The sequence below is a fragment of the Brachyistius frenatus genome, unplaced genomic scaffold, assembly GCF_029030835.1.
Source record: "Brachyistius frenatus isolate BFR_SWC_R1_liver_20210118 unplaced genomic scaffold, ASM2903083v1 Contig_54, whole genome shotgun sequence".
Lineage (NCBI taxonomy): Eukaryota > Metazoa > Chordata > Actinopteri > Embiotocidae > Brachyistius > Brachyistius frenatus.
In genome coordinates, this window is record NW_027210653.1 from 1680001 (window position 1) to 1696572 (window position 16572).

Sequence of the window (16572 nt, forward strand, 5' to 3'; positions counted from 1 at the left end):
ATCGGTCGGAAATGACGGACCCCTTACTTTTTATCAAATAAAAGCGGGGTTCTTTCGCATCATCTCATCACGCAGCCCTCATAATCACAAATGAGCAGCCAGACTGCAGTCATATCATGTAGTTACTGTGAAAACCTCCGAAGCATCACTGAGCTCATGAATGCAGACAAGTAGCTATGTATAACCAGAAAAAAAAAAAACGTCCTTAACAAGCTGGATGGACTCGGCAAATTAGGAAAAAGGGGACGAATAGTATCCGTTTGATGTGCGTTGTTACCTGCATGCGCTTTAACCAGGTAAGCTCGGTTAAAAGACGACAGGAGCGAACGTGAGCCAATTACTTGGATGAAGAAATGTTACAAGAAATACTCAGAGGGTGAAATGAAATTCGAACAAACACAAAACCGTCGGCTCTGGCTGGATGCGATGTTGCTCTCCAGCCAGGGCAACGCTCCCTCGGCCGAGATGTTGGCACACAGACGTGGCCGGTACCGTTAATAATATGATGCTCCTGCGCAATGCCAGATAGCGGTGCCTCAGTGTGGGCAACCTTTGCTCTTGCCTTTGAAAATAACATGCGCTATCCCGAAACAGCACATCAAAGGGGTTATTATCGTCAGTGGATTTCATGCGTCAGCGAAATACCTGACTTTGAGACATTTCAGTCATTTCGGAATGAAAGCCTTCTCGGCACCGGAGCGCGTACAGTCCGCGGTTGGAAAGATATCCGTCAGCTTGCAAGCATTCGCTCCGACTGAACAGAGATCCTACGAGGAAAGCAATGGTCCTGAGCCCGTGCACGCATTACAACAACTACATCTTTAACTGAGGTGAAAAGGGAGATTCCGCACATTCCCTCCACTTGTCATATATTCCCGTGTTGTATATCCCCTCGCATCCTCAACTGTGTCCAGACGCGCACTACACCGGCGTGCCACGGACAGCGCCGGCAGAGGAGGAGAGAGCGTAGACTTATGTGGAGATCACTGTCTCGGGCAGTCAGTGTTGTCCATCGTTCCAAGGGAAAAAAGAAAAGTCCAGAGGGCTAGAGAGATGAAAGAAGTCGGATTTTTTTTTTTTTAAGATGCGCTCACCTCTAATTCTCTCCACACCGAGTCCTGGTTACACCTGTCCCACGCCATCCAGCCACTGAATGACGGTCCGAAAAAGAAAAAAAAAAAAAAAAAAAAAAAAAAAAGAAAAAAAGAAAGAAATCAAGTAAAAAAGAAATCCACACACGCTTCCCACTCGCTCTCACACAGGCAACTGCTGCCCCTCGCCGAGAATGAACCGAGGGCACCTGTCTTACAACTGCTTTCCATCACATGACAAAGCTATTAAAAGTAGGCAGGGGAGTGACTCCGCGTCCACACTACTCGCCAGTGACGCGCAGAGAGCAGGCGGGGTCTGGCTGCGCACATAGTAAAATCCTTTCCATGCACTGCAAAAAATGTCCACCTTAAAAAACATATTATGATGTATCCATGTATGCATGATGTATATTCGAAAAATAAGAAGCATGTTCTGCCTATAGGCTGAGACAGCCCTATCTGAAAATTAAATAAACCAAGTACACGTATCCAATAATGAATTCCATTTACTTGTTTAAAATATTGGAGAAAAAAATTCTTAAAGATTTTCGATTTGACTTAGAACACACGCTCGTGATCTCAGCTTCATTGCAGACGTCAAACGGTTTCCTTCTTATATGACTTAAAATGGGTATTATAATTCTTAATCATTAAAATGAAAAAAAAAAAAAAAAAAAAAAAAAGGAGTCCCCTGATCTTTACTGGACTAAAAAAAAAAATGACACAAAGACTTAAGAAAACCGTTTTTGTAAAAATGTCACGCACCTATTTGAATATACGGAGCCATTCTTATGTCAAAACCTCACAATCAAAGAAAACATGTTTTATAGATGGGCAACAATTTACTAACAAACATAGTGTGATTTGCATATACAAAACATAATTAACAAAGCCTTTTAAACAAATACACACGTAACTATGAAAAATACAGCCCATATTTCAAATACATCCTTCTTCAGAGACAAATACATGTTTTACAAGTAGTATATATATAAAGAAAAACATCCTAAAAAGACACATTTTTTTGGGACTTTTGGCATAATTTTTCTGCTGTCAGACATGATTATTTTACAGATGTCCTGAGTAATTTGACCTCCACAACAGCAGGAGGTGCTGTGAGTCAATTTTGATGTGCCAGAATTCTGCCTGCCTGCCGGGCACCGTGCGCCCGTTGCGGCACTGTGCACAGCTTAAATGGAAAATAGCAGACTGTCAAGATAAATTGGCCCAAATCTGTCTTATACCATTTCACTCATGCATTTCTAGAAGTAAAGCTATCACTGATTTTTCATTCTCTTCCGTCGGACCAGGTGCGTGTTTGATGTTTTAACTTCAAATTGACATGAAAAATCATCCGAAATATGCACCAATTATCAGATTTGAATGACGGCGTCAGCAGAGTAACTTACAAGTGGGGCTGTTTTCTTCTGTGTAGCTGATTTAGCGAACGATATTTATTTATTTTGTCAGAACAACAGCTCATTAAAATTGACTCATAACACCACCTGCTGGTGTGGAGGGCAAATTACTTAATTATATTTGTGAGGGAAAACTTCCATAAATTGCTGGCGGAAAGATTGTGCTAAAAGTTACATTATTATTATTTTTTTTGGTTTGTTAGTTTGTTTCTGTAAAACATTATTTCTACTCATACGAAATGCTATAATTGTTTCAAAAGCAAAACGTATTCGACCTACATTGTACATTTGCTTGGTTGGTGCATCTTGTATTTGCAAAATAAGAGAAAAAACATTAGTTCAATATTTGCAAACAACACTGTGTTTGTTGGTAAATTGTATGGTATTTGTTCAACATGTTTTGTTTGCTTTGGCATAAAATTAGCTCCATAACATTCTCCGAAAGAATTTGCAGCAACAGTAGGGCACTTCATGTTCGAACGCTCAAACATGTTGTTGAAAATAAGAGTTAGATGATGTCTAGCAATGTAAACTAAAGCAAATTAAAGCACCTCTCTGGCAGAAGGGCATCAATGCAATCTATCACGTTACTTGTGTAAATACACGTTTGTCCATTGAGAGAATATATTATCATTTCTGTTTAATTACATTTTCATTCATTTAGAGTACAAGTACTTTCATTGTTTGAGCCAATCCTGTTTTACCTGCGGTCGTGACTGTGAACTGAATTGCCTGTGTTTGGCGTGTAGAATATCAAAAGGAGGTAATTCAGTCCTCTGGAAAGTATTTATTTGTCCATTCAGAGGCATTAAAAAGGACAGGTGGCAGTATCAGCCATGTATACAGTGTCAACAGGATGTGTATAGGCAACACTCCCTCACTAAAATAAAAACAGAAGCTTTGTGGACATTTCAAACAGTGTTTTTTTTTTTTTTTTCTGTTCGGGAGACTGGCAGGCACCCTGCAGGAGGAATTCTCTTTCAGCTCTAAACGTTATTGTCTCCCTCTGATCATTTAACAGATACCGTCGCTCTGTATGTAAATCATCATGAGTTATTGTCATGGAGGGATTTTCTTTGCGGGTTTAATAAATTATGCTGTTAGAAAACTACACCGCTGCATTAGAGTTACAACAACCTGTTAAAATGGTGACAGTTATTTTTCTGTTTGGACATTATATTCAGGAAAGGACTTCTGACAATACATTTCCGTCACTCCGCGGAATATGCTAACCCCAATCCAATTTTTAGTCTTGTAAGCCTATTAAGTCCACCTGAGCATGCAAGGAGCAATTGTCTCCCTAAATTAGTGAACCACATAAGTCTCATTCAACCACAAAATTGCACAGAAACACATAAAAAAGGTTCTGGGACTGGAAATGTGAATTGTACAGATTGCGCGCGAGCAAAGCCAGTAGATGTCCCAGTGTGTGCAGTAAGAGATTAATGCCAGGGTGTGTGTTATGTTTATGGGCATCTGAGGGCATTTGTACCACTAAATCTATACATCTGCCTCGCCACGCGTGCCCAGAGATGCCACCCAGCAGCCAAGGCAAAACCCGATCGGAGCAGGTGGCGTGTGCAGTGACCTCACATAGCCCAGATGGACCAGCACCGCGCAGACAGTAAAATAGGGGCAACATGGGAGTGACATGGAGCTCGAAGGTAGGTGGGTTAGTGACTGTGATAAAACACCCAACGACAGGGATTTAAGTCCTTCTGTGATGAACAAAAAAAAAAAAAAAGTCTGCTTCAAGTAAACTTTCTGTGTTTACATGGTGTGTACTGGTTGCCGGTAGAGGAGCTACTGGTCAGATAGAGACTTCACAAATTTGAGTAATAGCGCCAGAATGAAGAGACACTTAGCAAAAAAAAAAAAAAGGGGGGGGGGAAATCTTAGCAGGAGATACGCACTGGTAAATGATATTTCTCCCTCTCCTGAAGCAGCATGTGAGTCACAGTCAAAAGGCTTATCTGATTGTACTCTTCATGCCAATTAAGACAACAGAAGCTAAATATAGATATAATGTTTTGATTTCCTTTCTTGAATGGCCCCTTGATTCTTTTTTTTTTTTTTTTTTTTCCTGCAAACACTTTCTTGCTGGAGGCTGAATATTTATGTATGCAGTGGCAGAGATTTGTAGATACAGGAATCATTTCAAAAGGGAAAAAAAAAAAAAAAAAAAAAGCGGGTGGGGAGGGAGGGGGGGGGGAGGGGTTTCTACAGCCCTACTGAAGTACAGGTAATCTTTGAAATGCCGCAGCTTTTGTTTCAGTTGCGTAGAGCTGATAATGAATGGGTAAGTATAGCGGAGACTGTCACGGAATGAAAAAACAGGTAATGAGAAGTGTCGCCCGCATCAGAGGAGAGAGCAGCAGCTAGACGCGACCGACATCGCCGTTCAGTCAGTTCTGCTCTCGGAGATGCCCCGAGGTCCCGCTTTTCGCACCACCCTCGCATTTAGCCGCGCTTACAGGTATCGCCTCTCGAGGGCCACTGAATCTATAGGATGGAGTGTGAGACGTCGTTCGCACCCATTTGATTCATAGCGTGTCGTCACGTGATGGGACCCAACTTTCCGAGCCCGCTCCGAGGCCTCGGAGACTGGAGACTGCAGAGAGCAAACCTTGCAAACACACTTCAAAGGGACTCATTAAGAAGAAAAAAAAAAAAATCAAATCAAAAGTGACTGTTGGGTAAATTGCGAAGTGGCTCCTAAACCCAAAAATAAATATGACAACTCTTAAGCGAAGCGCAAACCAGGCTTCACATGCAGACAAACTAAAGGGCCTTACAAGGGTCTCGATAATTAAACCATTTCTCTAAAGAGAGAGTTGACAAGTGAAGTGCTTAAAGCCAAAACGGGGCTAATCCACAGATAATTATCTTTGTTTGAATATTCAACGTGGCCTGGCTCATGCTACAGATCCCCCCCCCCCCCCTGGTCCCCCCCCCCAATTTACATTTTTGGTCTTAGATTGAATCTGATAATAAAACGTTCTATTAAAGAGCAGAATTTGTATTGTTCCTTCAGTGGAAAATATGGTTACAAGTGGAATTTTGTCTTTTTTAAACTGTGTCTATTTTGACAGCGCATCTATACTTAAGTGGATGTGTCTTGTTTTGCCTTTTCCATAAATTGTGTCACCGGCCCTCTGAGAGCGCGCTGCTGCTGCTGCGCACTGTGTGGGGGGATGATTCATATCACTTTGTTGCCTGTCATCGCTCCCAACAGAATCCATCCTAGCATCTGGCCATTTTAATACATGGTGGCTGGATTCATAGGAATTAATTGAGGGCAGAGGTAAAACAGAGTGCCGCATCTATTCATGTATCGTTCAGGACTATAATAAGACAGCTTATGTTTCCTTCTCCGAGTTGTCATTTTGATGGGGCTCTCAGATCTTCGGTGCACGGCTCATTGTTCCACTTGATAAGTCGTATTGTTTTCTCCTCATTAAGACAGTGGAGGAAGTGGTCACATTTCGCGTTCGTCAAACGCTCTACGATAACATCGGATGTGATGCCATGCAGAGCTGGCAACAGGAAATGTAAAAGGGTACCCGGAGCAAGCATAAGGCAGTAGTGTGGTGTCGAATGATCACAGAAGAAGTAGCCTTTCCTAATCTGTATGTGACATAATAAAACTGGTTCACAGGTTTGAATCCGTGACCACTTTCTTTTACATCTATCTCTTTACCTTTCAGTGCCACAGGATAATCTTGCTGCAATGTCCATGCATCTGTTTGCTTGGCCTCCATAGGCTCCGAGCTAATGCATTATAAGCAAGATAAACAGTTTGACGCCACAAATTATGCCAGCGTTTGCCCTTTGACATACAGTGAGCTCGTGCCTCCTCTCCCCGTGAAGATTTTACATCGCCTCTCTTCGTAGTGCCCTGCAGAGAGCCCGTTGCCATGCCGCCCCGCGTGCAAGCGTGTAATCCTTTCCATCAATGAACTCCACTGTGTCATTTAGCCAGTCTCAGGATGGCGGCTACTTTCCCCGCAGAGAGTCCGGCCCACATTATTAAAGCAAATGGCATGAAGAGGCTAGGGCCAGTTAACCATGGCTGAGCCTTGGAATTGAAAATAGCATCAGTCCCACGCAGGGACTGGTAAACACAAAAAGGAGCCTGGGGCGCAACACAGGACCACCCTCCCCTTCTGTACTCTGTTTTGGAGGAGCTGGGGAAAGGCAGCGGCCGTATCCCCCCCCCCCCACCCCCACCCGCTACAGTAGAATAATAACACGGTCACATGGTGGCGTGAGTCGCGGTCTCCCGTCGGAGCCGTGTATTGTCGGGCTGTTACCGGGCCCGTTCAAAATCACCAGCGAGTCATGCAAGATGCATGTGGAAAGTGGTGGCAGAAAGTGGGTGAACCGCGAGCGCAGGCCTACTGTGTAATCCGTCTTGGTGGAGAACTCCGCTAAACTAGTGCTCTGGGCAGGGACTTGTGAGGCACTTTGTGTTTTTCTTGGGCATAGCACTCACAAGGAATATTAAAATTTATGGACCATGAGGGTTTGGGTAGCAAACACACATACATAAACAAGGCTGTGCTTTAAAACGCTACAAACCCAAACTTTGAAATCGCTGTAAAATTCCAACAGATGCCACATGCCCGGCAATGTAACTGGAGGAAATGAGATGCACTTGTGTGGCGCAGATGCAGTTAAATCTCTTTCTACTGAAAGGGCACATGAAAACAGCGCTTGCTGTCATGCCGAATATCTGGCAAGGCACTTTTTGAAGTTTAATATAAAGTTAGTAAGTCAAAAATCAAGGCCCATGAATAGAAATGCTACGCAGCAGAGTCATCTAGGTAAGACACAGGCAACGGAGGAGAATAATTGTTTTCATGTTTGAACCGCAAACTGCATGTTTAAATACATGTTTTCATGAATTTCCTGAAAAAAAAAAAAAAAAAAAAAAGAACTGAAATGTGGAAAAATACATTAATGAGATCTCATCCCTGGCTACGGGCAAACTTAGGTGCATTTTTCTGCAAACTGCAAATACCTCCTGTGAGTCAGGAGCAGGGCCCAGAGCACAACAGATGTTGCTCGATTTCTAAAATAATAGAGAGGCAGGACTGAATACCTTGACAGTGCAGTCCTTGTGTACTCTTAGCACTGGAAGAGTGCCAGGGAAGAATTAGGTCAGCTAAAGTGCATCGTGCCTTGTGGAACTCCAACGTTAAAACAGCACCACGGGAGCGAGGAGGGGTGGAGGTGGTGGAGGAGGAGGTGGTGGTGGTGGTGGGGGATGCTTGGTCACACACAGGTAGAAAAGCAGCACAACCAGTTTATTTTTTTTTTTTAATTTTTTTTTCTTTCTTTTCTTTTACTCTCGTATCATGGAAACGTGAGCAGAAACGTTACACCCCTGAGTCCAGCCTAATTATTTTCAGCAATGAAAAGAGAAGGAGAAAAAAGGGGGAATGAGAGAGAGGGAAAAATGCATGCGAAATGCAATTCTTTCATACAGCCTGCATACGGGGTGTATAACCACAAGCCTGAAAAAAAATCCTTACAGCACAATAAAACTGATTGTATCATCACCTTTTTTCCCCTTACAGGGTGCATTTCTACTACTCTTCACATCACCTCCTAAAAGGAGCATGTACTGCTGGAGTACACAGAGATGGGGGAGAAAAAAAAGAAAACGGAGCAGGGATGAGAGGAAAAAGAGAAGGCACAGTCAATACCCATTTTTGCCAAGGAATCCTAGTGAGAAAGCATAAAGAGACAAAAGGAGCAGATGGATGGAGATGGAGCTAATGCTGAAAGAGAGTGTGTGACAGGGAGTAACAAAAGCAAGAGGGAGCTGCTGTGAGTGATAGAAAGAGTTGGACAAAGACAGGGCATGAATTAGAGGCAGATATGGAAGAAGGGGAAGGAAGATGGAGGCTAAGTACAGGAAGGAGTGATTGGGGACAGGAAGTGTCGGCTCTAACAGTGGGTCAGAAAAAGATGGGGGGGCGAGCAACTACCTCGCCGCGCTCCTGAGCTGCTCCGCATCTCATCCAAAGATAAACCGCCGCACTGTCCCCCCTCCCCTTCGGTGGGGATGACCCCCGGCCCCCCCCCCCGCTGGACTCCCAACTCCGGTCCGACCGCGTCCACTATCTCGGTGTTAATCTTGATGGCTACCACCTTCCCACCCCGCATATTATGGTCACGGTCTGAGATCTTCCTGCTTACGATGGGTATCTGGTTCGCGCGTATTCATTTACAGGAAGGTCGAGATTTTCTCACACACACACACACACACACACACACACACACACACACACACACACACACACACACACACACACACACACACACACACACACACACACACACACACACACACACACACACACACACACACACACACTCACTTCCACCTGCCAACATGACCTCATTGCCTCCTCATGACTTCAAATTTTGGAAATAAAGATTGAGCTGCAAATGCCCTCTCTCTCTCTCTCTCTCTCTGTCTCTCTCGCTCTCTCATTAGCAACAACAACTGTGAGAGATAATGAGATGCGGATTTGAAGATGACAGAAAGTAATTGGTTTTGATGTGTGTAAAATTGTGATTTTAACTGGACATGATATTCAAATGGCTTGGCAGCTATCCATCCACATGAGAGTGTGTGTAAGCATATTGCAGATTGTGCTGAGCAATAATGCTGGCTTTTCCTTGTGAGTAGGCAACCTCTGTGTTTTTGGCAACTACACCCCCCCCAACACACACACACACACACACACACACACACACACACACACACACACACACACACACACACACACACACACACACACGCACAGTCGAATGTTGTCATGCCTCAAGCCATTTCCAACCGTCTAGAAATAAAATTATTTCCATCACTTATTTTCATGAGATCTGATCATCAGCAGTTGAAATCCAGAGTAAGATTGACTGTCAGGCAGTCATTCAATCAGTCAGCTCTTGCCCTGGCTTCAGTGTCCCTGCAGCCTTCGCCCAAGTCCCTTTCATAATCCCTTGTTGTGTGTTTTGTGGTGCCGCGTGTCCACTGGGACCGTCATCACTGCCACAATAAACAGGATTAATCAGCGCTGGCATTGGGCACTTTGGTCCAGATGACGCGTGTAATTAAGGAGTAATTGGCATGTCATCTGTACATGAAGAAATATGACATGCGCGAGCCAGATGTAGTCGTTGTGTCGCCCTGCAACAAGCAGCGCTCCAACAACTGTGTCCTCAAAGGCTTTTTGGAGAGAGATAACTTCCTCCGCACTGCTGACACACTCGCTTCCTTAACGTCATTATTCATCCCGCAAACTCTCTCGCATTGTAATTCACTTGCTTATTCATTTATTTACATGCTAACACACTTAAACACTAATTTGCTAACTTATTCATTTATTTACATGCTAACCCACTTACTGCCGCTTGCATTCAGCAACTTATTCATTTATCCACATCCAGGATGACATACTTACGTTCTTGAGTATTCATTTATGCACGTAGGAAGTCACTTACATTCTCGCTTGCTTAATTAAGAAGGCCCCTCTCTTTTCACTTCACACAAAAGGATGGGTTTATGCAGCTCGATACATACTGAAGCTGCACACAATGGTAGATGGCCAAGATGCCCTTTCATGTTTGGGGTCACGCCGACTGCAACAATGGGTCTGAACTGCCCTTATCTCTCCTTGTAAACGTGAAGCTCCGGGATAAGTCAGAGCCCGATTTCATGGCTCATGTGGGAGATGTTAGGATGAATATAACTGAGGGGAGAGTTTTTTTTATTTGCCCATGCACCTTATGTTTCCCCGGTTGTTAAGAGAAGCCAGTGATAAAAAAAAAAGAAGAAAAAAAAAGAAAGAAAGAAAGAAATCACCACCGGGCATTAGGATGATGCTCCGTCTAAGCTGTTATAAAACACAGCAAAGACGGGGACCTATTTATTATTGTTCCATTCTTATTTAGTGTATCTGCAGCCATTTGTCAGTGTAAATGCAATTTTGAAATATATTAAGATAAGGGGTAACATTAGCTATTTCCAACTTGTGCTGCATTTTCTCTGTAAATTCAATTGCTTCAGGATTATTAAAGGTTGTGCCAAAGCAAATAAATATTATTAATCATACATGTTTGAATTTTAAACACACCGAACAGGCCAGAGGAAGGCCAGCATTGCTAAAACAAAGTTTGGGGGTCGGTTGCAGGGGGGTTGTGCTTGGCAGGGAGCGAGGTCAGCCATGCATTTGGCTGGTAACCTCAGATAGCTGCTGGCTAATTTGCAGTACGCCCTCAATCGCAACAGAAAGCCCGGAGCCACGCTGAGGGGAGAGAGGGTGGCCATAACGGCAAAGCAAATGGCTCATAGAGATATCCCAGTTGTTTTTCATCACATCAATTTCACGCCTGTGCCGCCAGTTTTTCAGAAATGTGACAAGATGGTAGACGGGGAGGAAAAAGACAGAAGTAGGAAGAAGGGGTGAAGGAGATAGTGGAGAGGAGGGAAAACAGTGAGCTTGGAGATACATAAAGCTGGCAATGTTAATCTCAGCGCCTGTTCCTGGTGCAAGTGATTGCTGTCAGAGCTGTCTTGTGAATAAACAAATGAAAATAAAAAAAAAATCTCAGAAGCTAATGTCGTGACTGACAATGTCGTGATGCAACACACGAGTTCTTTGGGAAATTCAGTCAACTCGTTCTGCTATGTTTGCAGCGAATTTGCAATAAGCACAATAAGCCTTTCTTTGCACGGCTTTTCTATAACCTCACTGTGTTAGGTAGGTAGGTAGGTATCTACTTTATTAATCCCCGAGGGGAAATTTTTTAATTTCAAGTGTTGTTAGCTTTAAATGCTGATTATTGTCCATACCATTAAGGTCTGTCCTACAGTATACACATATTTACTCTCACTGCCCTCTTGTTTCCTGTGGAATTTTTTACTGATGTCGGTTTTCTTCCACTTTTTTCAGTGCAGCAACACAAGCCCATCTTCTATTACCTCTAGTGTACCAGTCATGTCTAAGGTGCAGCCGTCTCTGTGTCACGCCTCGAGGGAAAAGTACCCGGTCCGCAAAGAAACTTCCACTAACCCGAAAGGTGTTGCAGCCCTCACAAAGTTTTATCTCTGGTGCAAACATCACTGTTTAGACAAGCTGAGATAGCATATATTTAACCAGAGAATTACTTTATGGGCTCTTGACAAACACATTTTATTGCAGTTTGCATAATTCCCATCTTTCATCTGTTAGAGCCCGAAACGAGCCGTGTGTTACAACACAATAGTAAAGCACAGACTGATAGAGCAGTGCATTTAAGATCTCTACAATTGTGGCTTGTTTAGATGTAAAAGGGAACATGCTATTGCAGTGAAATAAAAAAAACAAAACTATAGAAAGTAGTTCCTTTTGTGTATACATGATACACTGTATTTATATACATATAGACTTGTGCAGTGGAAATAAACAGCAGGAAGTCGACGCCTGATAAAAACACACGATGGAGCCTGACGGAGATCTTTCTTGGGAAGGGAATTTTCAACAAGACTCCAACTCATTGGACAATCTTCCATCCAAGATAATTGATGACCGTGCATTTTTAATCACCCCCGTGCGGCATAAGGCACTACAGCTTTTGTTTATTGAGCCCCACTGATACCCATATTAACAAAGTTAGGTTAATGATAGAGGTATTTTTCTTAATAGCATTTTTATTACTCCCGCAAAGAATGAAGCAATTAATTAACAATGGGCGAATTAAGTTCCTCTCCTGTAATGGCTTACCAACACAGGACATCATTACCAATCGTCAAAATAATTCATAAAGCAATGACTCAGGTGGCAGGATGGTGATGGGAAAAATGAATATTCCCTGGCATACGTCTGATTTTTCATTTTAGAATGGAATAAATTATGGATATGGCCTGTCGGCGGACATGTTGGTGGTACTGCATGCAGAGTGAGCCACGGGATCAAAGATGCAGTGCGTTGAGTCGCAGATGTAACATAGATTTTCCCCCAAAAAAATGACGTCTTGGTGCGCAAAATGAGCAGGTGACTATTATTTGAATTGATAAAGTGGTGAATTAAAAATACACAGAACAACCACAAAAGAAGGATAGCTGGGAAAGTGAGGGAGAGCGCTGGATGTTCAAGAAATGGCATCGAATAATGGACCTCAAAGACATATATGAAAGCGCATAATCTTTTAAGCTTGCATTTGAAGGTAATCTCCCATTAAAGAACACTAGCTATTTCTTTGTGGAGGAGAAATGCAAAGACAGCAGAACTGATGGGGACTATTGGTGTGACTTTGAATAGACGAAAGACTGAAATGGCAAAAGGTGCAATTTCTCAGGCACCGGACGTCTGTGGTAAATTCATTCATTCCAAACGAACTACTAAAACAGTGGCTGCTGAGAAATATAATCCCACACCCCCATCCTCCCAACACACACAAACACACACTGAGCCCAAGTACACATGCAACAAAGAGGGAGAGATTAAAGCATTAATTCAGTGAGAGGGAATAGGATCCTGGCATAAATTTAGCGGGAATGTTTTGGGGTTATCTTCTCTGCTGACTGCCGCTTCCACTCTCTGTACGCCATTGCACTCCACATACAAATGTAAATCAGGGTCACACCCTGTATCCTGTAACATATAAGGCTGTAAACTCTTGTTTTTCTTTGATAAGCTCTGCATGGATGTGTGTGTGTGTGTGTGTGTGTGTGTGTGTGTGTGTGTGTGTGTGTGTGTGTGTGTGTGTGTGTGTGTGTGTGTGTGTGTGTGTGTGTGTGTGTGTGTGTGTGTGTGTGTGTGTGTGTGTGTGTGTGTGTGTGTGTGTGTGTGTGTGTGTGTGTGTGTGTGTGTGTGTGTGTGTGTGTGTTTTTGTGTGTGTGTTTGTGTCCGTGTGTGTGTCTGTGTGTATTTGCAGCGACAACAGGTTCACTTTTCTGTATGAATATGGAAAAATACCAAACCATCCATGTGCACGTGTGTATATTTGTGTGGGAGTGCGTGTCTGAGTGGATATTTACATCTCAGACAGCGCGTTTCAAGCTGCACCGCTTGCCGTAAAAAAATAAAAATAAACGGCACCAAAGAGCGAGCCTTGTTTGTTTGCTTGTCATTTCTGGGTGGGATGCACTTTACCAGGCACACCAGCTTTCTCCTGGCTTGACACTGGATACCAGCTGGCGGGCACTGGGGCGCCACGATGCATCGTGCCAGTGTCACAAACGAAGGGGAAAGTGTGCCTCATCATATAGAAAAGTATTCTGGCAGCCTCCAGTCCTCATTAAAAATGCACTAACGCTGAACGCTCCCATTAATTTAAGCATGCTGTATTTAGCGAGGGTAGCCTCGTGTACACTCTATAAAACACAGCAATTAAAGCAGGTACTTTTGGCTTCATCGAGGCCCAGCCGAGCGTAATAGCCCAGAAATGTGAAAAATTCCTCCAGCAGAGCAAAGCCCGACGTGAGAACTGGCAGGATGCTGCCCGTAGCACAAAGATAGATATGGAACTGGAAGATGACATGATTTAATCTTGCTCCGGGCTGATAATGGAAAGAAAATCGGTTAATGTTCTAGCTACAGTGTTGTAGATAATCATCTCTGAGGTATCAATTCTTATTTCAAAACATCAGTCATCCTAATATCGAATAGAAAATGAGGTATAAGGCTATCATGGTTGAAACCTATCTTTAACCTAACATGGTACTCATAACTTGGAGCAGGTGCCACTATGATAATATAAAGTAATGCATTGTATATGACCCCAACAACACAAAATGTTCCTATTTGTATTGTTATGCAGGCAACATGCTTGTTGGTGCAGAACAAGGGTGAAGGGCGTTCAAGAGCGCCATCTGTCATGACATCATTATGACTTCTGCATGAACTTATAGCGGGTGGGGGTGGGGGAGGGTGGGGGGTTCAAGGAGAAGTGCTCAGAAGCAAGCCGTCGAAGCATGCTTTCAACTGCAACCCGAGTAGGTTAGAAGTTGGAGAGATCACTTGGGCAGACTCTTAAAGACTTTGATGATTGCTCAAAGGGACGGACAGAACAGCTCACATCACCTCGTCCCATAGCAACAATTTAGGCCTCAAGCCGGCACAGACTTGAGGCCTAATGCTGCTGGCTTTGTGTCATTTTCTGCAGGGCCCCTTTATGACAGACTCAAATATATCACAATGGTCAGCTTTTGACCTTAAAGTGTCTCTTGATTTTGAAAGCATGCCAGGCATCAAACATTGAAGTCTGGCTGGTTAGGTGTCTGACCGCCACTGAGGTTAGAAAGTATACTCTTGAGGATTATCGGCGTCGCTGTCCGTACGAGCATTTGTGAGCAATACTGTTACTAAAGCAGCAGTCAGCGGAGATGGAGATCGATACCGGCGGAGGATTGTTGTACCATGTAACAGTGGTCACTTCACAATAACTTGTATGCCATTATTTTTTTCACGCACACGCCAAGCCACGAGGGACAACATTAGCCACATAAACGGATAATGAGGCCATAATGAAAGGCTACATCGTCCACGAAGTAACATTACAGTCCTAAGAGCAAAAGCAACAGATGCACTGTATGAGGAAGACAGATCCTCCAAACAGTGAAACAAGTGAAAAGTATCCATAGATTTCAGTTCAAGCTGGAGCGACTGTCACATAAACAGTTACCGTGTCACTTTGTGTTCTTGCGAGTAAGGCAGGCTCGGCTATGTAAAGCTTGTCTACATTTCCGTACCTTAATAATAATTACCCTCAATTTACCCTGTGTCCCACAGGCATCGGGAGTAAATAGGCCAAGAATATAACCACATCCATGCTGAAATGTGATTTCACATCAGGAGGTGGCCACATGGTTTGGAAGATAAATAATTTTCTATATGTATGAGAGTCACCGCGCTGCCAAGTGCAAGATAAGAAGTCAACTTAGTCCACTGTTGTTTACAAGCCTCCCTTTTATGGATTTTATTTATAGTGGATCATGACCTTGAATAAGATTAGTGAGTCAATAACATGAATTCACTAAATTGCAGTCAATGATAAGACCACACTGCAGAATTGTTTCACAATAAATACTTCCCATGGATAATGAAATGGGGGCGTGATTATGTTTAACAGTAAAACTGTAATGTCTAACTACTGTATAATGAGTAATAGCAGTGTGATTTTAATGACTGCTCCTGCTGCTGCCATGCACTAATTCGAAAATGATTAGTTAGTTATTTTTCTTTCCGGAACGGAAATGTGTGCCATGAAATGTGGAAGCCTGATATATAGTGCTGTGAGGTAATGGAAGTGGCCAATTTTATAGACATATACATATTCATACAGTCCCTGACCTATGACCAACTTATTATTAAAATTTGTGACTTAAACATCAACTGAGAATTCATTTGCTTTCAGCTTTTCAGCTGTTAAAACTACTTAAAAAGGCCTACATACAAACGGACAGTTCATTTTCCCACAGAGCTGAAACTTGAGACTAAACTTCTTCATGCTTTCGGTAATTGAACTGCAGCACGCCGTTTCAACCCTTTTACCGCTTCAACTTCAACTGACACTTCAGTTACTTTCAGCTCTTAAACATCAGCTGTTAATTGCCTACATACAAAAGGAACAGGTCAATTTACCACAGAGCCCTTCAAACCCTTTCACCACTGCAACTTCTACTGACACTTCATTTGCTTTCAGCTGTTAAGCGCCTACATACAAACAAACAAATACATTTTTCCCGAAGCTGAATCTTGAGACTAAACTTCTCGACGCTTTCAGCTACGACACTGCAGCACACATTTCCAACCCTTTTACGGCTTCAACTTACGCTTCATTTGCTTCCAGCTCCTAAACTGTAGCTGTTCAGTAAACTATTTAAAAGCAACTATATACAAAGGAACAGTTAAATTTCCCAGAGCTGAAACTGGAGACTAAACTCCTCAGTAATTGCAACACTACAAACACTTCAAACTCTGTCACTGCTTCAAATTCAACTGACACTGCTTTAAGTGGTTCACCTCACTCTTTGACTTTTCTTCAACATTGATATAACTGACATT

At 43.0% G+C, this 16572-nt stretch overlaps 1 protein-coding gene across 10 annotated transcripts in view; it reads right to left on the reverse strand.

Moving 5' to 3' along the window:
* Window positions 1-16572, reverse strand: part of ppargc1a (peroxisome proliferator-activated receptor gamma, coactivator 1 alpha) — a 260588-nt gene that overhangs the window by 36178 nt on the left and 207838 nt on the right. For 4 of the 10 annotated variants that reach the window (XM_069705194.1, XM_069705199.1, XM_069705193.1 and 1 more), the window contains exon 1: window positions 1095-1333. The exons of 5 other annotated variants lie outside the window; for them this stretch is intronic. In XM_069705194.1, the coding sequence (XP_069561295.1) occupies window positions 1095-1142 (48 nt within the window). In that variant the 5' untranslated portion in view covers window positions 1143-1333. Of the gene's footprint in view, window positions 1-645; window positions 1066-1094; window positions 1334-16572 lie in introns of those variants that run through there. One more of the 10 variants, XM_069705195.1, reaches the window with a different exon arrangement.